We start from the raw sequence: 24,357 nt of genomic DNA on the forward strand, positions 1-24,357 counted from the left end.
GCAGTGATACCTAGCATTGCAAAATCCTTCTTAAAGCCTTTGTTTAATGCCAGAGATCTCAAATGCTTTCAATTCTGGAGAGGTGCCAAACTGCTCCCGGATTAGGAGACGATGGAAGGACTCCTATAATCTATAAACCTCATATAAGCTTGCCATTTCAAATGAATGAATTGTTTAGAGTGTTGGAAGGAGTCCAGGGATACTTGAGTTCCTTTTTTAGCTATACAAATTTTGAGCTATTGGACTTTTATAATTACAGTCTAATTTCTGCATTATGATTTGTGCTACTTTGAGGTGAACTAGTAAAAAATTCAGCCTGTTCCTTTTGCTGCCCTCTAGGACAAATCATGGCCATGGGCCAGTTTGTTTACTTGTAGCATTTTCTTATTTGTCTTTTATGTCAAAGACATCAGTGGGAAATGTTGGTTTTTGTGCACCATTTAGAGTGATACTCAGTTTCAATGCCTTAAAGCATTGCAGAGTGCATGACTGGGCAGGCGTGAATAGGTAAGTCCATAGTGTTGTGATTGCTAAAGTCCCGCTTAAACATAAATGTGAATACTTTTACCATGAAGTACAAGGTTATACCAAATTGTGGACAGTTTTTAAAAGTCCACGATGCTCTTTGGTCTGCCTCTCTCTCTGCCAGTCCAGCATTAGACTCGGAGGAGGTGTGCCCAGATGGTGAACTGAGGATCATACAGAGCAGGAAAAATCTTTTTAAAGAGCTGGCCATGGTGAACTCCTGGGATTCCCAGCCTGTACCGCTGGTTTGTGGAGCCAGCCCCGTATTCTCCCTGGTGGTTCCGAGGCAGTCTCTGTTTGTGGTCAGAACTCCCTGCTGTTCCCAGCCAGCCCAGGCTGCGAGTATTTTCACACGGCTCTGGCTCTGGTGATACAAAGGGCACGCAGTGCCAGCCATAACACTGAGTAATGCCGGGAGGTGCCTTCTAGAACAAACAATGTGGGTGAGCTCTGCAGAGAGGGAATACCTCTGGCTTGACATTTAAATTACTGAATTATTCAAATGAATGTCAATTAGGTGGAGGAGACTTTCTGCCTTCTGCCAGGGCACTTCCTGGATATTCGCACAGGCAAGTGTAAAATACTTTACATCAGATACGGTGCTTCCTGTCAGTACTGTTGAAAATCAGTCACAGAATCTGATTATCTGTTCCTTGGTGTTCCTTGATGTGTACTGTATTTATATCACAGCCTGAAAGATTAGGAGTCCACACACCCATACCTGTGGCCCTGAAAGGGGTTTTGTGATCATTCTCAAACCCCACCCCCACTCCCACACCAAATAAAATATCACAGGCCCACACATGTTATGCTTATTCCTAAATTTGACAAGACTGAAAAAGTGAGTCATGGCCATTTTGAGTCCTGCTGTCTTCCTTAGAATTGTGGATATTAAGATCCGAGAATGCAATTACTACCTTGCTTTTAACCTTCTTTGTTGACCTAGTAATTCTAGTTCAGAAAATACTTCCATCTACTCCACTCTGTCAGATGAAATTGCCAAAGTGGCATGTAGTGAATGTGAGTGTGTGCATGCATGTGTGTGCACCTGTGTGGTCATTCTGTCATTCTTATGAATTTAGGGTCTTCATTTATATTTGGGTATATATAAAAAATAAATACATGATGAAGGACTTTGCTAATTAGTTATATGGGAATATACAAAGTAAGAAGATTGAACAGTGGATGAGGAACAGAATAGGAAACAGAAGTTAGTGAAGGTTTTGTACTTCCCAGTTAGCTGACTGTTAGACTCAGCTCAGGGTTCTTTCATATCAGAGATTGAGTTAATTATTACGTATCATTAACAGTTGTCTTTCCTTGCCTTTTTCCCCAGTTGTGAAGGGTAGGTTATGAAAACCCTGGTATTTCACATCTTACTGAAAAGAATCACCAACTTACAGGTAGTTAATCCCTGGTTGTCTACATACAACTACAGAAAGTATATAAAGAATTTAAAGAGAGTGCTTAATAAACAGACGAATCCGTTTGACTTAGTTTGTGACCCTGCAGGATTAAAGCCTAGGTACACCACGGAGTTAGGTATAATGAGTTAAATTTTACTGAAGGTGATATTTACTTGAGGCTGTCACGTCTGGCAAACTCTTTAGGTTATAGTCCAAACGTCTGTCAGGCTCCCTGCACAGCCTGTCAAAAACTAGAGACCTTGGAAAAGCAGTGCTCCTTCCTGCATCTGTGTACTTAGAATTCAGTTTGGGATGGAACTTTAAAAACAGTTTATTTTGAGAGCACATTAGAGAAATGATTGTTGTTGTTACTTTATTTTTTTTAAATTTGGCATTTTTAAATTACAAGCATGGGTATCCTTAATCCTTTGGTGCCCTGGACTGTCCATTTAGGACCATTTAGGACCAATGATAAGCAGGCTCTCTCTAGTCTAGCGTTGCTGGTTTATTGTTATTCTTAGCAGCCCGTACATTCAGCGAGCTGAGTAAATCATACTCGTCAATTCATTATCAGTCCATGAACAACTCTCTCCTACTTTATTTTTATTTTGCTCTTTCATCCCAGCGCTAACCCCTTATCCCCAAACCAGTGTCAATAGGCACATACTCTTCAATGGGTTAGGTATATATCCTGGGGTATCTATGATCTTTTAAAAGTACTCGGGATGTTAAAATATATGTTTGTGTTTCAAATTTACATAAATTGCATTATTTCAGGTTTAAGCATAGTCTTTTCAATTCCCTGCCATAGATCACAAGCAAATTAGTCTGACACCATGAACTCTCCCCCTCACTCCACCCATCCACTTCCCTCCAAAGAATCATCACCTGTTGGGCAGCATAGTTGGCAGCCCTCAGCCTGCTTTGTGCCATTCAAGAGTGGCAAGCATGTCTAGACTCCCTGGAAATATTATCTTTCAGCTCTCTTTTGGCAAGTGTAAACTTTTTGCTGGATTATGTCAACAGATATACATGTTTCTCATCCTCATAGAAATAGATTGGTGCTGGAATTTCCTTCGGATTTCTCCAGGCAAGGAACATAAAGACTATTTCTTTGCTCATTAAAACTTTTGCTCATTAAAAATGTTTGAGGGCTCTTGATTCTCAGGGGTGAGACTGGTGACATACATAGACTGTCAGCGGCTATTTTGGATTTTCTGCTTTCAGGCATGTCTTTGCTCTTGGATGAGCCCCTTGTGGTTTTCAAAGGAACTAGCAAGTCAATTATAAATAGAAGGCTGTGTCTGTGTGTCTGCATGCACTTACTCTGTGGGACGAGGCACCCACATTACAGTGGGCAGTGAACTATTTTTCCACTTCTTTGAAGAGGGAAGAAGAAAGATTAAGAATGCTTTTCTCTTTTTGAGATAACCCACATCTCTACACACACCCACACAAATCTGTGTAAATGAACTTGACATTTTCAAAGACCTTACCTTAAGGTCTCCTCTGGAAAGCACAGCCATCCGACCTGTTATTTTAAGAAAGAAGCATTTATCTCACAGACCCACTACTGAGGGTTCAGGGATTAGAAGGCGGCCTCTATGTGCCATAGACCTTTGGAGGGAGCTCTGAAAGCTGAATTTCCTAATATGAACAGTGCTTCGGCAAAAGTGGCCTCAGCTAACTAATCAGTGGCCTCTAGGACTTGGCTGTTTACATTTTATCCTCTCTTCCTTCCCCACTAGTAGAAACTGTGGGACCAGCAAGTCTAAACTAATCATACTGACAAGAGAGTAATGTGAAAATGCAGATGCAAATAAGTATTCTCAGAAAGAGACAAGCGGAGTGATTAGGTGTGCTTCCCTGATCATCGTTTCTGCCTCTTTCCATTGCACCTTGAACTCCCTAGGTGTGTGTTCTTCCAGTGGTCCCACCTGTCACCTTACTGTTCAAACATTATTCGGTTCTCTTTGTCTCCTTGTGCCCTCATTCTCCATATTTGGCACCATTTTTTTCTGCCAGCCAAAAATTCTTAAGCAGCTATTAATTCCCACTATAATCTATGTAAACTTTAGTGTTACCACTAGTGAAAAAGTTAGTCTAGGCATCTAGCTGGAAATATTGGTACCATGGATTGTAATTATAGATTGTACAGCCTTGCAAACTCTTACTATATTACAGGTTGAACATCTCAAATCCCAAAACCTGATATTTGAACTGCTCTGGAATCCAAACCTTTTTGAGCGTTGACCCAATGCTCAATAGAAATGCTCATTGGAGCATTTTGAATTCTGGATTTTTGGATTTGAGATGCTCAGGCGGGATAAATACAACTATTCCCCAATCCAGAAAAATTTTTAAATTTGAAACGTTTCTGGTCCCAAACATTTCGAGTAAGGGATACTCAGTTTGTAGTATATTTCTGCCATGTAGCTGCAAGAATGTCAGCATTCCTTGTTTTACGAGTTGATGGGGATTTGTACAGAGCTAGCAAAAATTGGTATTAATAGGCCGGGCGTGGTGGCTCACGCTTGTAATCCCAGCATTTTGGGAGGCCGAGGCGGGCGGATCACGAGGTCAGGAGATCGAGACTACGGTGAAACCCCGTCTCTACTAAAAATACAAAAAATTAGCCGGGCGTGGTGGTGGGCGCCTGTAGTCCCAGCTACTCGGAGAGGCTGAGGCAGGAGAATGGCGTGAACCTGGGAGGCGGAGCTTGCAGCGAGCCGAGATCGCGCTACCGCACTCGAGCCTGGGTGACAGAGCGAGTCTCCGTCTCAAAAAAAAAAAAAGAAAAAAAATTGGTATTAATAGCTGCCATATATTTACAAACTTTTTTGGGGAATAGAATAAAGGTGATAAACATTATGTTCCAGTAAAACATTTTATTTTGATGCAATAATTGGGATCTGAGAGCCAATCAAGCTGAAGGTTATATGAACACCACAGGGGGAGAAGCTCATTTTCGGAAGTCTGTGGACAGATGATAGCCAGTCTTTGTCCTAATATGATCTAAAAGGGTGCACGGCTTATATAAATGAATCGCTATGTTGAGAGGCAGTTATTATTTGTTGGTTGGTTAGGTGACAAGGTGACAGAATGTGGACCTCATGGTTGATGGTGATGCTTAGCTTGACTTTCTGTTGATAGAGGTGTTTGGAATGGTCATTCCCTCAATGAAGGTGAAACTCATACGGTAATTCCTCTTTTTTTTTTTTCCTTTCCTGTCTCTCCTTTGCAGATGAGAAGCCCAAGGTCAACCCCAAACTCTACATGTGTGTGTGTGAAGGTCTCTCCTGCGGTAATGAGGACCACTGTGAAGGCCAGCAGTGCTTTTCCTCACTGAGCATCAACGATGGCTTCCACGTCTACCAGAAAGGCTGCTTCCAGGTTTATGAGCAGGGAAAGATGACCTGTAAGACCCCACCATCCCCTGGCCAAGCCGTGGAGTGCTGCCAAGGGGACTGGTGTAACAGGAACATCACGGCCCAGCTGCCCACTAAAGGTTCCCATGGACTTTTCTATTTCTAGACCAAGGGGTTTTGTTAGTGTTGTCCTGGGTCCGTGTGGGTTAAAGATCTAAGTAGCTATGAGGCATTCCACCTACATTTTGAATCAGAGGCGAAGAGCTACAAGGAAGGTATCCTTGGGTGAAGAAGAGAAAGGACCAGCCTTTTGGCATCTAAAAGAAGGATGGGCATTTTGGGGAATGTAAGCAAGGTGATGTCCATCTTTGGGACAGCTTGGCTGACCAGTTAGCTTTCTCTTGGTTGCTGTGACTCAGGTGAACAGCTCCCAATACCTTTTTATGTTACTGACCCATGATGTCGTTCATAGTTTCTGAAACAATTCTGGTAGTAAATACTCATCTCTGCGTCAGGTGTGTAGGGAGGAAAACAGAAAGGACTGGTGACTGAATGGAATGCCTTTCCTGTTTTATGAGAAAGGAGACAAAAGAAGGCTCACTGACCTCTTCTCCCATATCTGATGCCCAGTGACCCTATCACTGAAACTTGAAGCAGGATGAGATTTCACACAAACCCTGCAGTTTTTATGGAATCTTCTCTCTACCATCAGTACAGATTGCATATGCTAAGGAAACCAGTCCACCTCTGAAACTGTTTCCCTATTAAATAAGCCCTAAATTGCAATCTTAAAGTCTCTGCAAACATTTCTGTAGACTCATTCTAAGTCAAATTTATTCTCTTACCATATAGTACATTTTTAATAGGTTTAGTTATTTAATTTTGCACTCAGAAAAAAGAAACAAACCAAAAAGTGGAGGAGAGGTAACGATGAGCACCCAAAACTAGAAATGTCAGCCAGCAAGGAAGGAGGCAGAAGAACAAAAAAGCTGATGCAAGATCATGTTCTAGTAATTTTGAAGTTATGGTGATGACTTTAAGGCATATGGAAAAAGTTAAATTCTGACAAGCAAATAGGATTGAATAATCAAAAGGGTTTTAAAAGAGATCAAGTATTTACATGGTTAAAACTAAAAGGGTCCTTGATGGAATAAAATTTACTGTTACACTTTGTGAGTTAAATTTTCATTAATTGGGTGGATAGACATAAACAAATGTCTGAATTCATACAAACATTATTATACCAACTGTGAAGTTTCTAATCTGCAGATCACTCTGCTAGACCTTGAGTTTTAATAGAAGATTTTTTTTTAATTTCAGGACATTCTAATCTGATTAGGGTGGCCACAGTATTTATAATTCAGTGTTGCATTTTGTTAGTTTTACGCTTTCTCATACAAATGACATATGCCATGGAGTATGATGTATGCCAAGCTGTTGATTAGTTGGGCTTGGAAAGTTAAACAAATATGTAAAGGAAGTTAGGCTTGTGATTGGATGGCTGAAGAGACCAGTAATATGGAAATGGGTAAGGCCTATGTAGGGAAGAACAGGGCCTGATGACATAATGTCATGAAGAGGTCTGAACCCAGGGCGTGAATCAGTAAATGAATGTCTGAATAAGTGAGTAAATGAAGAGAGGAATGGATGGGTTCCTAGGCAGAAATTGTGATGTAAAAAAATCAATGAGAAATCAGCAGTAGACACCCAGGATATATTAAAGACAGAGACCACAGATGGGTAATTTGGTTTTAGCTCAGGTAGCCCTTTCTCTTAAGGATAGTAGAGTGTCTGTAAGGGCTTGATGGTGAAACATACCAAATCCAAGTTAATAAGAATAATATCAAAGATTTGTACAGTACTTTATATTTTAAAAGCACTCTCACATTCATGCATTAATACAATTGATTCCCAGTGGAATTTTTTCAAATTCTAGTTGTGTCTAATTGAATGATGGTTAAAATGTCTGGGCCATTGGCCAGGTATTAGGAAGTGTTTTAGTTTGAATACTTCGTGAGTTGTGAGGTTATGTGGTCAGGATCAGGAGCTACTTGTTAGGATATTGGTTATGCTAATAATAAGTAAGCAGTGATCCTTACAACTAATTCCCCTTTTCTCCCCCAACTCCAGGAAAATCCTTCCCTGGAACACAGAATTTCCACTTGGAGGTTGGCCTCATTATTCTCTCTGTAGTGTTCGCAGTATGTCTTTTAGCCTGCCTGCTGGGAGTTGCTCTCCGAAAATTTAAAAGGCGCAACCAAGAACGCCTCAATCCCCGAGACGTGGAGTATGGCACTATCGAAGGGCTCATCACCACCAATGTTGGAGACAGCACTTTAGCAGTAAGTCGTGACCCCACAAGGAATCCCAAGCATAAGGAAGATGTCTGGAGACACGTTCTTATTTTGAGCATGAAACGCTAACCAGTAATGAGTGACTGAACAGTGTACACACATGCTGTTGGTTACTTATGTCCTAGACAAGCACATGCTGGCACCTGTGTAGTCTTCCCATGTCAGAACAGCCATTTTAGATAGACATTTAAATAAGGGATGGGATTTATTTCAGTAGTGTTGGTAGTTAGTTACTTTTCTCTGAGGAGTAAAGCAAAAGAGACAGAATGGTTGCCTACAATTTTGGAGGGTTGGAATTTGTGGTCTTCAGTTACTCTATTTTTAGCCATAAAAGTGCTCTTTTAAAAAGGCACCCTTTGCTTAATATTAAATATTAATTTCCTTTCTAGATTATTTCAACACCCTGTAATTTAAGGCTTAAAAACTTGACATCCAAAAAAGCAGCTTTTAAATTTTGTATGCTCCTGTGGTGCCCCCTTGTGGAGTGCAGTCATTTGGTTAAACTGGTGTTGTCCAATAGAAACATGTGCATCACATATGTAATTTAAAATTTTCAATTAGCCACCTTAAAAACAAACAAACGAAAAAACCCAAAAAGTTTCTTAAAAGTAGATTAAATTTTAACAGATATCCAACCAAATACATACCATTTTTGTCATTTCAACGTATAATTGATTAAAAAATTATTAATGTAAATTTTATATTCTTTTTGCTTTTGAAGTAAGTTTTCAAAATCTTGTGTGTATTTTACACCTATAGCATATATCAATTCACATCAGCCACAGTTTACTTGTTCATGGCAATGTGTGGCTAGTGATTAACCCGTTGGACTGCACGGTGTTAGAAACTATTGTATTTATACATTAAAAAATTATTCTTTTGCATATTTTTAAATGATAAAATCACATTAAAAAGTGACTATCTCCTTTTATTTACCTTTTAAAATTGCTTACCAAGTGTTCATTTTAAAGACGCTTTGAACTTTAAGTGGGGAAAGGGTATCACTTGCTCTAAATAGAAGGTTATCATAAAGTGCAAAAGAAAAAATAATAACATTCTGCATGGATATTATGCTGAGTCTGATGCTTACTCTGAAAAATTTGAGATTTGTGGGTGTTGAGAGTGCAAGAGACATGCCAATACCAATTTGAGACTGTCTCCTTGTCACGATCCTATTAATTGAAAGACAATCAAAGTAATAACTTTCTAATGTGATTCAGTGTTACTTAATGCCGTTGCCCATGTGTATTTGAAATCATTTTGCAGTTAAGTCTTGTTCTGCTAGACAACAAGCTTCAAAGTGTCTGATAGTTCTGCAGTTACACTTTACCTGCAGCTTCCCTTATGCTGGAGAAGACATCCCCTCACCAGTAGCCATCTGGGTAGCACAGATGCTACACCCGGACAATTGCAGGACCCACCTTTGGCGGGTTGTCACAAACATTTGGTAGTGCCTGATATGGGCTGGGAAACATCCCATTCTACTGCCTGCCCCATCACTGGGCCACTTTTTGGTATATAAAAGGGGGAAGTAACCTTCTGTAGCTTCCATTTACCTACTGTTTAAACTATGGTACAGTGGAACTGGGGAAAGAGAATGCAGTATAAGGACATTTCATTTCAAAAAGTAGAGAAATACAATTTTTTTTTTGTTAGATATATACTTAGAAGTCTATTTCAAGCTTTAAGGAAAATTAAATGAGTTTATTGAGTTAGTAGCAAGAAGATGTGAGGATGAATCCTGACAAAGCTTTAGCAAAGCAAGATTCTAAAATAGGTTAGTTAGAACTTCATTCCTCAGAGCTGCTAACATAACTAATTACCAAGGGCAATAATAGGAATATCTGGTATAAATTACTGTTTAAATGGCTTTTAGTATTTTGAGAGAGGAATGGAGCATATGCCAAAATAGTCCTTTAAACTCAACCATGTCATGTGACAGTATATCATGATATAGTAACACAGTAAAGAACACTATTTAAAACAAGTTGTCATTATTGGTCTACATACTTGCTTATTTAAGCAATATGCTCATTTGTATATTTCAACAAATCATACCCTTACTAAACAGCTCATCTACATTGAAAAACAAGCCTTGGTCATGCATGGTGGCTCATGCCTGTAGTCCTAGCACTTTGGGAGCCCAAGGGGGAAGATCACTTGAGACCAGAGGTTCGAGACCAGCCTGGGCAATATAGTGAGACTCTGTCTTGAATTAAAGAAAAGAAAAGAACAAAAAGAAGGCTTGACATCTGAGAGCTGAGATACATGTTTGTTACTCTTGGGTTGATTTTTTATTTTTCCTTCCTTAGGTCTATGAACAGGGTTTAGAAGCAGGATCATACATTATGAAAAAAAGAACACATTAGTTTAATTTTCAGAATTATTCTTCTCGAAAAAGAATGAATGAATAAGGAGAAAAAAGAACCGCAAGAGAGAAAATGGTTAGGGAGATATGAAACTCTGCTTCATCTACACTCATTTTCTTGTTGATTATCCCTTTTGTGGTTTTTAAGGGTTCTAAATTTCTTCCGTTGGATGTTCAGCTTTTGGTAATTTTGCCGATCAACAGTACTTCACTGGTGCTCAGAGGAAGTGAAAGAAGATGAAATTCACACAAATCAATGTATTGCTTTAGTAGGCCAGCCAAAATGTTTGGGAAAGGATGAGCTTTGGGGAATATTAAGTCAATATTACTGCAACCCTACCTTTATCACCCATCGGCACAATATTGTTTATTACAGGTAATCTAGGCCTGATACCTGCTTCTTGGCTTTATGCTGAGAGTAAGAAGGAAAACCTTATCAATGAACTAACTGGGAATGTTTTTGCCAACACCTTCATTTGTAGACATTAACTTGGGGCACTGGTTTTATGTTTTCAATGAAAGCTTTATTTGTTTTCTTCTCTGATTTGTGAGTGATTCACATTAAGAAATAACAAGTCGGTGTTGATATAGTTTTGCTCCTCACCTGCCTAAAAGGAAACTTCCATCCAGGCAGCCCATTGCTTCCTGAGCTTACCAATTTAATGATCCACATGGTCATTGGAGTCTTTTCATTACAAATCACATTAGAGTTGTTTGTTCCTTATTCCTAGTTTGTTTGTTCCTAATTAGAGTTCCTTAGTTGGTATGGCAACTAAAGTGAATCATTTGACAGATACTTAGTGAGAATAGCAGAATATGGTAAATTATACCCAGTTCTTGAAGTTGAAAGGACCCCCCCGTCCTTTTCTGTTCCACCTGCTGTTCTCTCTACTGCTTCCCTTGAGATCATCTCTGCTTCTTGGGCTTTCCGATTTACACCTTCAACTTTGACTGCTCAGCTTCTTTCATTATATATTTTATTTGGAAACTCTGCATATAAGAAAGGACTACTTATCCTTCGGGAAAATCTATCATATATTAGGTGAAGTGCTAGCTTCTAGTATTCTGAAGAAATAAAACCTGTCCTGGCCAGGCGCGGTGGCTCATGCCTCTAATCCCAGTGCTTTGGGAGGCCAAGGCAGGCAGATCACCTGAGGTTGGGAGTTTGAGACCAGCCTGACCAACATGGAGAAACCCTGTCTCTACTAAAAATACAAAATTAGCTGGGCATGGTGGCGCGTGCCTGTAATCCCAGCTACTTGGGAGGCTGAGGCAGGAGAATCACTTGAACCCGGGAGGCGGAGGTTGCAGTGAACCCAGATCATGCCATTGAACTCCAGCCTGGGCAACAAGAGTGAAACTCTGTCTCAAAAAAAATAAAAAATAAAAGCAATAAAACCAGTCCTTCTTCCTTCTTCCAGAGGAGCTTTCCATGTACACTTATAGGCCATGTGTCCCGGATTGCTGCCCTTCATGTGAGTTACAATGTCATGCATGCTAATACTCCAAAGTGGGAGCTATATTGCTCAATCGTTTCTTTTCCCCCTTGTCTTAAACCACAGGATTTATTGGATCATTCATGTACATCAGGAAGTGGCTCTGGTCTTCCTTTTCTGGTACAAAGAACAGTGGCTCGCCAGATTACACTGTTGGAGTGTGTCGGTAATTCTTTTTTTTCCTTTCTTTGTGGGTAATATGCAGTGTTAGTTGTGTTTTTGAACTAAAAGATGGAACTTGGAAAATCTGCTTTTTGTTACCCGTTGTTTCCTTATTAAACTTATGAGATGTGGTCTCTATTCTGTATGACTCATATTGGAGCACCTGAACTTGTTTAAGCTCTTATCAAAGGAGTCCATCACTAATGAGTACAGAGAATGCCGAGTCAAAAGCTTTCAGTTGTAGGTGGACCCTTTGGGATGGTGAGAGAATGCCCCAAAAATGAACTGATATGGTTGCTCCTTACCATAGGTATCGGATACTCTGAAGTAAGTAGGCTTTTGGACAATAAACTTCTTTATTGCAATTCTTTAATTCCTCTCATTCTTTTCTTCTTTTTAATGGCAATAATTAATGAACATAATTAATGAAACCAAGTCTAGCAAAGGGATCTTTATAACTCCTTTATTTAAATATGAGCGATATACATTTCTCCGTGGCCTCTCACATTTTCCCCATACATGAACATATTTGTATGTAGACATAATCATGTATACATAATTTATGTCCCTTTTTTCAGTTTTAAGCTCACGAACATTTCATGTGTTTGTACACATCACAAATATTTTTGAAGATTATGTAGCAGTCCATGGAATGATAGTGTAACTATAACCATACTGCTTGAAAAAGATTTTGCACACATTGTTTCTTTCTTTTGAGTTCTCAGAAAAAATTCCCAGGAATTGGGGGTTCCTGGGTCAAAATTTGTAAGTTTTTTTATAGCTTGTTTTATATGCTGCTGATTGGCTCTCTAGGAAGATGGTACAAAGTGCCTATTTCCTGATTTTTGTTAGCTTTACTTTTATGTGGCAGGTATTTGCAAGTTCCATAATCATTTTCCTAAGTCTCTCTTTTAGATGGCTTGCAGGGATGGCTGCAGTAGCAATAATGGGTTGGCAAGCTCTCCATACCCTCCTCCTAGTGCTCATGGTTTCCGAGGGCTGGATTTTGCAGCTCCTGCCGTTGCATCTTTTGCTTTTGGAAGGTGACCTATAAGCTGCCCCCACCACTTGGCTGCTGTTCTCCAGATTTTCTTCTTGTTTTCATGGGAAGAGGGACACCCCCAATCTGAGTGGCAGAAAGGGGGAAGGGCAGAGGTAGGAAGAGCAGTGGCTGCCGCCCTAAGGCACAGGAGTAACCAGGAGGAGCTTGGTTGTCCTTTCTCTAGGTCTACAGCTATTGTCACTGTTTCCCGCTTCTGGCTTCTCCTCCATGGCAGATTGTGAATAGAGAAAATAAAGATGGAAGAGCCCCAAATGTGCTCATTAATTTCAACCAGAGTTGTCCTCTTGTACTAACTAGTATCTTTTTTGATTATGAATAAGATTATCTGGATAGTGGTGGGAAGACATTGAGGAGGTAAATTTCCCTGTCTCATCTCCCCTCTCTACTACTATTCCATGCAAGCTATCTCAAGATTAGTCTTCAGAGATTGGCTCCAGAGTCCAAATGGCAAAATAGTAATGCACCTTTAAAATATGTAGTTTCTGGTTCTATAGATATTCCTCAGCATTTTTTTTGAAACAGTATAAATATAGTTATTGCATTTTCTTGGGTTATGACTAAAGACTTTAATAAAAGCAATGCCTTTCATGAGCTTGTAGTTAGTGTGTTCATGTGGTACAACTTTTAGTAAAAATATATGTGATGAACTGCATGGATGGTATGTTATTTTTGGTTCAAAGACATGGGAAGTTGGGTTAGGGGAGTCATTTCTGGATGACGATCAGTGAAACTACAAATTTCAGGTGCCTTAAGGGAGCCTTTTTGTGGGGCTCCATGGCCAGGGCTTTCGGGCAGCTCTGCTTTTGTTTTAGGGGCTTCTGCATAATGATGAATTTGCAAAAAGCATTTAACAACTTAAAAGCATTTGAAAACCATTGAAAAATATTTCTATTTTAATTTACCTACCTCGACATTCATCTTCTGTTTTCTTTAAAACAACAACTAGAAAAAGGATTTGAGGTAATTTTATGTCCATAATTCCCTGGGATATTTTGCTCTCATCCCCAATGACAAAATGAGGACAAAGGGAAAATAAAGATACAAAACAGAATCAAAGGCAGGAAAAGATTAGCATATCATTTTTCTGGCAACCAGTATTTGTAGTATCTTAGCACTAGGCCTTATCTTGAGCTATAAATGCTGGGCAAATTGCTATGACTTTATTAAAAGGAATCCTGTACTAAATTATATTTGTGTGACCCAACAGTGGCCCACAATGAGCACTTGTTAACCACATTGAACATCCTTTTGGGTTAGTTGTTGGTATTTAATAGGGACATGATATTCTTGTCAGGTAATCCAGATTTAGTAGTTGTGATTATGATTCAGGTGTGTCTCCTGGAGAGAACTGCTTCTCTCTCCATGTTTGGGTTTTCAGTGGCTTAGTGTTCCAGCAAAGAACTGTATTCCTGTATATGCAGGTGGTGCTGCAGCTGCTTATTAGAAGCTATGTGATTCCAGCAGCCACTTGCCTGGGTAGAAAGCCCCACTGCCCTGCAAGTTATATCTCTTGCCTTGTTATCTAGGCTGATTATACCCCTTGTTGATCCTCATGGTCTTGTGGTAATTACCTCCTCCTCCAACTTCCCTGATCACTGCTACCTATAATTAAAGAGAAGAATAGAAGAGGGAGCACGTAGTTGACAAGCTGACAAGTGTGTTGCTGCTATAAGAGGGGGCCATGCACCAAACAGATTAGATCACGAGTAGAGTTGCCACGTTTTCCAAAATGTATTCTCCAAGTAGCCTTTTCAGTGTAGCCCACTTGTAGCATCACAGGAGCTGTCTGACAAACAAATACCATGACCAGTATCAGAAGAAGTCAGATCTGTTCTAGGATTATGTAGTTAAGACTTTGCAAATCCTGTTTTTGAAATACATCTTCCGCCAAGAAATCTTTATGGATGGCAGTGGCTGCTTGTCGATCTTCTATGCAGCATTGTGTTTTGGTTTGTTTTTGTTTTTTAATCCTTAGAACACACATTTTAAACTTAATTGTTCTCCTTTGTGGAAAAAATGCATATCTAAATTCACCAATTTGGACAGTGCCTATGTTGATCCTGTGTGAGGGGAAGGAACCAAGGAAGGAATTCAGTTTACTGATGTACACTTTTTTGGCTTTCAGAACACAATTGAAATTTAATAATGTGTACCATTTCCTAAGTTTTACTTTCATGTGTTTTAAAAGTCATATGCATTTTATACCTTTCAACAGAGGAATTTAAATGTAAACTGAGTAATTAGCAGCTAATTATACAATGCAGATACAGAAGGCAGTTTGTTATCACAATATGGTAGATGAGAGGGGCAGCTTCCACCTTATTTTTGTATGTCTTTATAGGCCAAAAAAAAAAAGCTAAAAAATAAAGGTTGTGATATTTATATTCCCAAGCTGAGTTTCTCCAGTAAGCAATGGAGGGATTAAGAGTTGCATGCACTAAATTAATTGGCTTATTCTTAATGATGGGCTGGCTGCCTCCAAAATGCCTACTGTTCTGTGTCACCTATGTTTTGTTTTCCATAGGGAAAGGCAGGTATGGTGAGGTGTGGAGGGGCAGCTGGCAAGGGGAGAATGTTGCTGTGAAGATCTTCTCCTCCCGTGATGAGAAGTCATGGTTCAGGGAAACGGAATTGTACAACACTGTGATGCTGAGGCATGAAAATATCTTAGGTAAGTACAAGGATAACCCCCTCATTAATTGTATCTAGGGAGAAATAATTGTCTGCCTTTGCTCTCTCCGTTTTGGTGAATGTGAATTTGAGAGTGTCTCCTAAAAGGCAATATAGGGATCCTTAGCATTTATATGCTGTTTAATTTTCTCAAACACCAATTTCTTATTTAAATCTGCAAATAAGTTTAAGACTCTCTGGATGATGAAAAGGAAATCCACTAGTGCTAATTCTTATTCCTATATCTGCAGATCGTTATTTAAATAACAAAAATTTGCCCCATATTGTTCACTTCAAGGCTCATTGGTTGTCCTACTCACCCCACCCTTTTTGAATATTTATTACTTGAATCAAACTAAGAAAGATCTTTGGACTATTTCCTAGAGATTCACAGCTCCCAGGGATATCGTAATTAAATGCACATTCCTTCAAACTAGGCATCATTTTTAAAACCCAGATTTGCAGAGGGATTCAGGATACATTTTAATTTAGAAACTAAAGCTTAGCAACATTTGTGAAATATGTAAAGTGCCCGTTGAAATACTGCTATGGCAGTATAAAGGGTGAGCACACTCCTTAGGCCCATTGACTTCTGTATTTTTGAAAAGTTTCTCTAAGTGTGTTTATACTGATACATGTATGGTGAATGCTGCCTGGAGTGCTTCTTCAATAGTGGATATAAAGTTTATGTAGAATTTAACTCTGTATAGGATAGTGTTGGCCACCTTATGGCTATTGGATTAGGTCTGGCTCATAGGAAGGCCATTGCCAAAATTTATTTCTATTTTAGCACTGCCAATTTAGTATTTAAATGAGTCAAGTTGTCTGCAAATAATGATTTGACAGTTGTCCAAAGCTTCAAAGCTTTGCTTCCGTGGTGTGGTGGTGATGTTCCATCTCAAATTTTTTTCAGTTTCTGTAGTTGATTTCTCACTTTTGCTTACCCATCGGGTCCTAGTCATCACTTAATCCTCCTCACCTCAGCTGTCAGCTTTCCCTTTCCAATTCATCTCTCCACTTGGAGTTATCTTCCACTGGGGAGCAGAGATCATTCTGTTCAGTGTCTTTGATGGCTCCCAAATTTCCTGCAACACTTGTGACTGGTATTCAAGACTCCCTGGTTTGGGGCTCCCAGGAATCACTGAACCATCAGTATGCCCCATTCAGTTACTACTAATACTGACCATTCCTTGAGATCGCCACAAACATTTAGGTCTCACTGTCCTTCCTCAGGTTGCTCTTGATCACTCAGTATCCCTTTCACATCCTCCAACCATTCCTTCCTCCGTCAAAACCTCTTGGCCCCTTTTAGTTTTGCCCAGTGGAATTAATTGTGCTTTTCTGCATTCTCTCACTTGGTACCTCTGCTCTAACTCTTACCACACACTGCCTTGTGTTGCAGCTAAATGTCTATACGTAACAAGAATAGCAACAGTAGTAACAACAAACATGAAATGGATCATTACTACACGGTAACCATGGGTGCATTAGGTGCATTTTGTTGTGGAATCTTCACCATGACCATAAGAGGATAGATACTCTCATTTTCCCAGTTTTAAATGTTGAGGTAACCAATATACAGAGAGGTTAAATAGTGGAGGTGGGAATTACACTAGGCAGCCTAACTCTTAACCACAGTTTTATACTCAAAACACAAACATTCTATAAAAGTACTCTAGAATCGTGAAGCAAATGTAGTTATATAATTCACGCTTAAGAGATAAACAGTTAAAAAAAAAAACCCTGCTTATTTAAAAGTAATTTTTTCCTGATGGTCTAGAGCATAATTAATGGGACAGATAAAATTCTTCCCTAAGACCTAAGGGGCTTAGTGAAGGTGAGATAATAAAAATGTATTCGTTTATTATTTATTTATTTAATCAGAAGCTCCTTTTTCTTGGGGGAGGAAATCAGTAGAGGCTACACAGATATATAACAGTAATATAATTTCTTTTGAGTGGTGCTGTTAGAGTTTGGGGTATTTTTTAAGAAAATCATTGAAGATTAGTATTATTTGGTTCAAACTGTTAAAGCAGAAACATTTTCTTTATTAAGAATAACTAATGTCCAAGAACACATTTTGATGCATATTGTGGCCAGCTAAGGGTTCCAAGAGAAGCAGCTTCAAGGGGAAAAAGCAGATTGGGGAGCAGAGAAGGAGGGGGAGACTCAGGGCTGGCCATAGGAATAGGCTTAGAGGAAGAGAGAGAAAGAAGTAGAGGGTGAAGATGCTAAAATATTATTCAGTTTGCTTTGCATATGTCCCATAGGTGAAAATGTGAAATTATTTTTTCTCTGAGTAGAAATCAGTTTGTTTGGGGACAGTATGGCATAGTCAGCAAGAGTCTGGGTTCTAGAATCAGACCTACAGGAACCTAATATCAATGATGTGATCTACTTACTTCGTGTGGTTTTTGGAGGATCGCGTATAAAGTTCCAGGCACGTAGTACTCAATAATTATTAGCTGCTTCTGTTGTGGTTGCTGATGATGATGATGACCAAATAGGGGAGCTTTCTTGGCTCACAGAGCCTTCCTATGCAAGGTATCAGGACAGCTAGCACCAAATTCAGAGTTGATAGCAACTTAAATAGCTGTGTGATCCTTGGCATCTCCCAGCACCAACTTTATTATCTGTAAAATGAGCATAATGATGTCTTTCTTACCAGCTTGTTGAGAAAAATCTCATGAGAAAATATATGTGAAAGTGACATAAATTTTATATAAAGTAGTATGCAAGTATAAAGCATTTTAATGTATTTTCTCTTACATTTTCATAAGTCATTTAATTCTTCCTCAAGCCATATCCGTCTTAAAAAATTTTTTTTCTCACCTCTTTTTAAGTCCCAAACTTCACTGTCTACCAGCGTGGTTCATATATGTGAGAATAATCCTAGAAAGGCACCTCTGTAGCAGAAAAGGCAAGCACACGTCACAATTTATTTCATAAGATACGAAGTGCCCCTAACTTCCAGACAGTCTTCTGCATGCTCAAAAGTTCCCTCCAGATGTCTAGAAAAATCTCTTCCGGGCTGATCGCGATGTCTCATGCCTGTCAATCCCAGCACTTTGGGTGGCCAAGGCGGGTGGATCACCTGAAGGTCAGGAGTTTGAGACCAGCCTGGCCAACATGGGGAAACCTCATCTCTACTTAAAATATATAAAAAATTAGCCAGGCGTGATGGTGGGCCCCTGTAGTCCCAGCTACTCGGGAGGCTGAGGCAAGAGAATCGCTGGAACTCAGGAGGCGGAGGTCGCAGTGAGCCGAGATTGCACCATAGCACTCCAGCCTGGGCAACAAGAGTGAAACTTCGTCTCAAAAAAAAAAAAAAAAAAAAAAAAAAAAAAGAAAGAAAGAAAAAGAAAAATCTCCTCCAACCTCTTCATCCACATTTGTCAGTCTCTCACTTTACTTCAAGACCAGTTGAGTTGCTACTTCCTAATGGAAGCCTATTGTAACATCTAGTCTGAATTACTATAATTTCTTGCTCTGGGCTCATGTTGCCCTTTGAAGATATAGTACTTTTCACATGTTATTGTGATGTTTTCGTTTTTACATCTGTCTTCTTTAGCCAGCAAACACTATCATCTTGGTTTTTCTGTGTGTGACTGACAGAGAGCATCATAAATGCTCATATTTGATTGGTTTCTTTTTTTATTTCGTGAATCAGTCAATCATTTAATGTAAACTCGCCCCCTTTATTTTATATCTGAGCAGACATAGGCTAGGGAGCCTAATTGAGTTGCCCAGTATTAGACAAGTAAATCACAGGCAGAGTCAGGACTAGAATACAGTACTCAGGTTTTAGATTTGATGTTCTTTTAGGATGGTTGATGAATGGTCTGTTCCTAAAATATCAACATGCTGAAGGGCTTGGCACTATCATTATGGGTAAGCACAAAGATATTATTGCTATCTGAATCTTAAGGAATGTAAAATATTTTTTAAAGTATTACTTATAATGAGATGAATATGAAATTTTCCTATTAGCAGTGCCCTTTTAAGGAATAAATGCTATTATTTTTCTCTGTTGATGCTTCTGTAAACCCCCTCTTAGGGCAATTGGTCAGTTTAATTACTTTTTGTTACAGATGACATTTACTGTGTAGGTCGCTGTTTCTAAATACTTTTAAGTTATAATGTGGAATCCTCATGTGTATTAATTTTGTTCTTGCTCTCTTCAGGTTTCATTGCTTCAGACATGACATCAAGACACTCCAGTACCCAGCTGTGGTTAATTACACATTATCATGAAATGGGATCGTTGTACGACTATCTTCAGCTTACTACTCTGGATACAGTTAGCTGCCTTCGAATAGTGCTGTCCATAGCTAGTGGTCTTGCACATTTGCACATAGAGATATTTGGGACCCAAGGGAAACCAGCCATTGCTCATCGAGATTTAAAGAGCAAAAATATTCTGGTTAAGAAGAATGGACAGTGTTGCATAGCAGATTTGGGTAAATTTCTAAAAATATTTTTTTATTAGGAGTTTTATTTTTGTTTCAATGGTTAGATGAGTTGCATCTCTCCCCCACAACATGTTATGCAAAATTTCAAACATGCAGAAAAGTTGAACGTTTACAATGAACACCTTTATACCCACCACATAGATTCTCACATTTACATTTTACTATCCTTAAGCGTTGTTACGTATTTATTCATCTATTCATCTCCCCATCGATCAGTCCATCTCAACCTTTGATAGAGTTGAAAGTAAATTGCAGACAAAATAATTCTTTCTTCTGTTGATTTCAGCATGTACACTAGTATATCATTGACAAGAATGCATTATTTGCTTTTTGTTTTTTCAGGTAAAATTTATATACTGTGAGATATACAAATCTTAAGAGTTTTGACGAATGTTGTAAAACCCAAATCCCTGTCGAGATACAGAGTTTCCCATTACTCTTGACAGTTACCTCAGGCTCATTCAGTCAGTCTGTGCCACACCCCACCTCAGAAGTAACCAGTACTGTTGCATTCTGATTTCACAAACCTTCACATAAAGTAGATGCACAATAAATACTCCATAGAATTAGTTTGTCTTAAAAGTGGTCTCTAAAATCATTTTGTAACCAAGGCAAAAGAATCAAGTTAAGAAATAGGAAAATAATCCCTAAACTGATTCCTCTTTTCCGTTAGGATAGCTCATTCTTATGGTGTTAGAATAGTACTCAGTGTAGCTTTAGTTGCATTATAAATAAGAGTATTTTCATTTATAGTGGCATTTTATATAAAACCATGTTCTTCCTGGATTCCTAGAATATTGGCTGAATAATTGTGCTAATGAGAATTCAGGGCCCTCTACTTGATTAAACATGGTTTATATGATATTCATATTATTGCAATTATTGTTAGACTCATAAAGGTTTAGACAAGAATAGCTTTAATTATGTAAATAACAAAGCTTATTTTTGTTTGTTTTTAAACATAAGGGATTTGACATGTTAGGAAAATTTATTTCCTTTGAATCCCTGTAAAGTCTTTGCTTTTACATTGAAAAATTACTTTACAATGTTTCCCAAGTAGGAGAAGAAAGATTTTAGGATAAGCATTGAAAGAGCACGGCCCTAAAGTTTTTTGCAGGCATTTTTAGTTGTGGTGTAGAGGACTTTTATGGCTTATTCCATGGCTCTTAGAGCCAGGGCGATTTGGGTTTAAATTCTGGCTTTCTCAATTACCCTGTATTTTTGTGCAAGTCTATTTATCTATTTACCTGGCCCAAGTGCTGACACTGCTTTCACTCAGTGAGACAGGGACAGTGAGGGCGAAGGCGGGTGGGGTTGGGAGTTAGCCAAGAGGAACTCCAGGGCTTGACACTGTGCCCTGTACTTCTGCATTGTTAGAAACTTTCATAACAGTGTGATCGTGGCTGGGCACGGTGGCTCACGCCTGTAATCCCAGCACTTTGGGAGGCCAAGGCGGAAGGATCACTTGAGGTCCGGAGTTCAAGATGAGCCTGGCAAATGTGGTGAAACCCCGTCCCTACTAAAAATACAAACAAAAGAAAAATAATAATAATAGCCGGGCTTGGTGGCCTGTGTCTGGAATCTCAGCTACTGGGGAGGCTGAGGCAGGAGAATTGCTTGAACCCAGGAGGCGGAGGTTGCAGTGAGCCGAGGTCGCACTATTGCACTCCAGCCTGGGCGACAGAGCGAGACTCGGTCTAAAAAAAAAAAAAAAAAAAAAAAATAGTGTGATCATATATTACTCATGTAACTAAAAAATAAGTCCACCTCACAGGATTCTGGTAAGGCCCAGAAGTATTATAAATGTCTGGTAAATAATAAGGATTCAAGTTGTAGCTTCTGTTATAATCCAGTGGTCTGGGAAGGGTGGACAAATCGAGGTGGCTCTTGGTTTTGGTTTATGGGACTTGGTAGGGAAGGAGTTGAGGGGAACTTTGCAGTAAGTCCAGCTAATTAATTCTTCAACTACATTTCTCTTTTGGCTTATAACCTTTCAATTAGATATATGGGTTTGTATAAAAATCTGTTAAGGAGTTATTATTCAGGGTATGGTAAACAATGCAGTACAGGAAACAACTCTTGTAAGACCATAATTTGTATATAACTTTGCAGTATATACCTAGCAATTAAGGATCACGTATTAGAAATAGTGTTCTATGATTAATCCTGCAAAAAGGTCAGTATTATATTGATTAATTGATTGAGAGAGGATCTTATTCTGTTGCCCAGGCTGATCATAGGTCACCGCAGCCTCGATGTACTGGGCTTAAGCGATCTTCCTGCCTCAGCGTTCCAAAATAGCTGGGATTACAGATGTGTACCACCACACCTGGCTAACTTTTTTTTGTTCTTAGTAGAAATGAGGTCTCACTATGTTGCTCAGGCTGATCTTGAACACCTGAGCTCAAGTGACAATCCCATCTCGGCCTCCCAAAATGTTGAGATTACAGATGTGAGCCACTGTGCCTCGTCTGTTTTTCTAACTTTTTTATTATTAAAAAATTCAGATGTTATAATGATCACTTAAATCCCGAACACCTAGATTCAAAAACTGTTATAACTTTGCCATGTTTGCTTTATCAGTCTGTGACTGTGTGTATATTTTTGCCAATCCATTTGAAAATAAAGTGTTACAGGCATCACAACACTTTACCCCCTCAATACTTCAAAATTCATCCCTTGAAAATACTTAAAAATGCATCTTCTTCAAAATAAGTTTATCGTATCTACAGATTATTGATAATTCTCTAGTAGCATTTTATATTCATTTTCAGATATTTTCAGTTTTTTCAAAGAAGAACTCAGCCAAAGTTTACAAATTGCATCTGGTTGTTTTGTCATATTTAGTGTAAAAATTACTTATTACTAAGAACAAATCACCTATAAAATTTAGCATCTTAAAACAACACAGATTTGTTATCTCACACAGTCCCTTGAGGGTCAGGAATCTTGGAATGACTTAGCAGTGTGGTTCTGGCCCAGGGTCTCGTGGAGGTTGCAGTCATCTGAACACTCAACCAGAGCTGGAGTTTCCAACTCTATGACGACACCCTTACAGCCATGATTGGCAGCAGGTCTCAGCTCCTTGTAGGGGTACCTCTCCACAGGGCTGCTTGAGTGTCTTTATAACATGGTGCATAGTGAGCTGAGGGACAAACAGGAAGCCTTTTATAATTTTATAACATCTTTTATATCCTAACTGTGAAGATACCACTGTCACTTATGCCATATTCTATTCAATAGTCCAGCATACACTCAAGGGATGGGGAATTATGCCTCACCTGGAGATCCTAGCAGTGGTGGCTTTAAAATATGTCCACAAGTTCTTTGAAGCTTCTCCCATCTTCAGAATATCTCCATGTTCTATTTAACTTGCACCTTTTAAATATTCTGATATTTTGACTGTTTGGTTCTGCAAATGGTGGAGGGGCATACAGTATTTCCATGGGAAATACGTTCCAAATACTCCCAGTGAATTCCTGAAACTCCGGATAGTACCAGATTCTATATATACTATGTTTTTTCCTATTACATACCTATTATAGTTTAATTTATAAATTAGGTACAGTAAAAGATGAACATTAATAACATAATAAAATGGAACAATGATAGCAGTATGCTATAATAAAATTTATGTGAATATGGTCTCTCTCTCAAAATAATTGTACTGTACTCACCTATTTTTGGACTGTAGTTGACTGCGGGTAACTGAAGGGTAAGGGAGGGACTATTGCATTGGATTTGGGAAATGTTCACAGTGTCCATAGAATCTTGGGGTTGATTATAAAAATAGGTGAAAGAGGAACCTGTCTGTTTTAGTCTAATGCAGTTGCCAGTATCTTTGCCAATTATTAAGGATGAAATAAGGTGTGCTAGCTCCCTGATGTTATATGAAATTGTCATCCCCCATATTCAAAGCCGTGGAGTGGAAGGTGAAGCATTCTCTGTAGATGGCTTGAGAGATCACCAAGGGATATTTGCATTGCAGTGGCTTACAGGGACTGCTTCCTCCAATTTGGCACTTTTCATTACAACAAATGTTATAGGAATCATTTTCAGTCAGTCTTCATATGCATCAGTAACATAAAATCATCCACAAATAAAGCATGCATGTATCTGTCTCCCCACTGGCCAGTGAAGAAAGCCTGTCTCCCTAATTGACTGAGGAATTCTGGAATGAGTCATGGTTTAAGAAAGGATTTGACACTTTGGGAGGCCAAGGCAGGCGGATCACGAGGTCAGGAGATCGAGACCATCCTGGCAAACATGGTGAAACCCTGTCTCTACTAAAAATACAAGAAATTAGCCAGGCGAGGTGGCGGGCGCCTGTAGTCCCAGCTACGCGGGAGGCTGAGGCAGGAGAATGGCTTGAACTCCGGGGGGCGGAGCCTGCAGTGAGCCGAGATCGCGCGCCACTGCTTCTCAAAAAAAAAAAAAAAAAAAAAAAAAAAAAAAAAAAAAAAAGAAATCATT

The 24,357-nt window shown here is 39.1% G+C and overlaps 1 protein-coding gene across 4 annotated transcripts in view; it reads left to right on the forward strand.

Annotated features, from left to right (window-relative positions):
• Positions 1-24,357, forward strand: part of ACVR1 (activin A receptor type 1) — a 141,346-nt gene that overhangs the window by 89,812 nt on the left and 27,177 nt on the right. For all 4 annotated transcript variants that reach the window (XM_003266138.3, XM_030796491.1, XM_030796489.1 and 1 more), the window contains 5 exons: positions 5,176-5,439; positions 7,430-7,641; positions 11,584-11,683; positions 15,267-15,413; positions 19,597-19,872. In XM_003266138.3, the coding sequence (XP_003266186.1) occupies positions 5,176-5,439; positions 7,430-7,641; positions 11,584-11,683; positions 15,267-15,413; positions 19,597-19,872 (999 nt within the window). The remainder of the gene's footprint in view (positions 1-5,175; positions 5,440-7,429; positions 7,642-11,583; positions 11,684-15,266; positions 15,414-19,596; positions 19,873-24,357) is intronic.

The sequence above is a fragment of the Nomascus leucogenys genome, chromosome 17 (genome assembly GCF_006542625.1).
Source record: "Nomascus leucogenys isolate Asia chromosome 17, Asia_NLE_v1, whole genome shotgun sequence".
Classification (NCBI taxonomy): Eukaryota; Metazoa; Chordata; class Mammalia; order Primates; family Hylobatidae; genus Nomascus; species Nomascus leucogenys.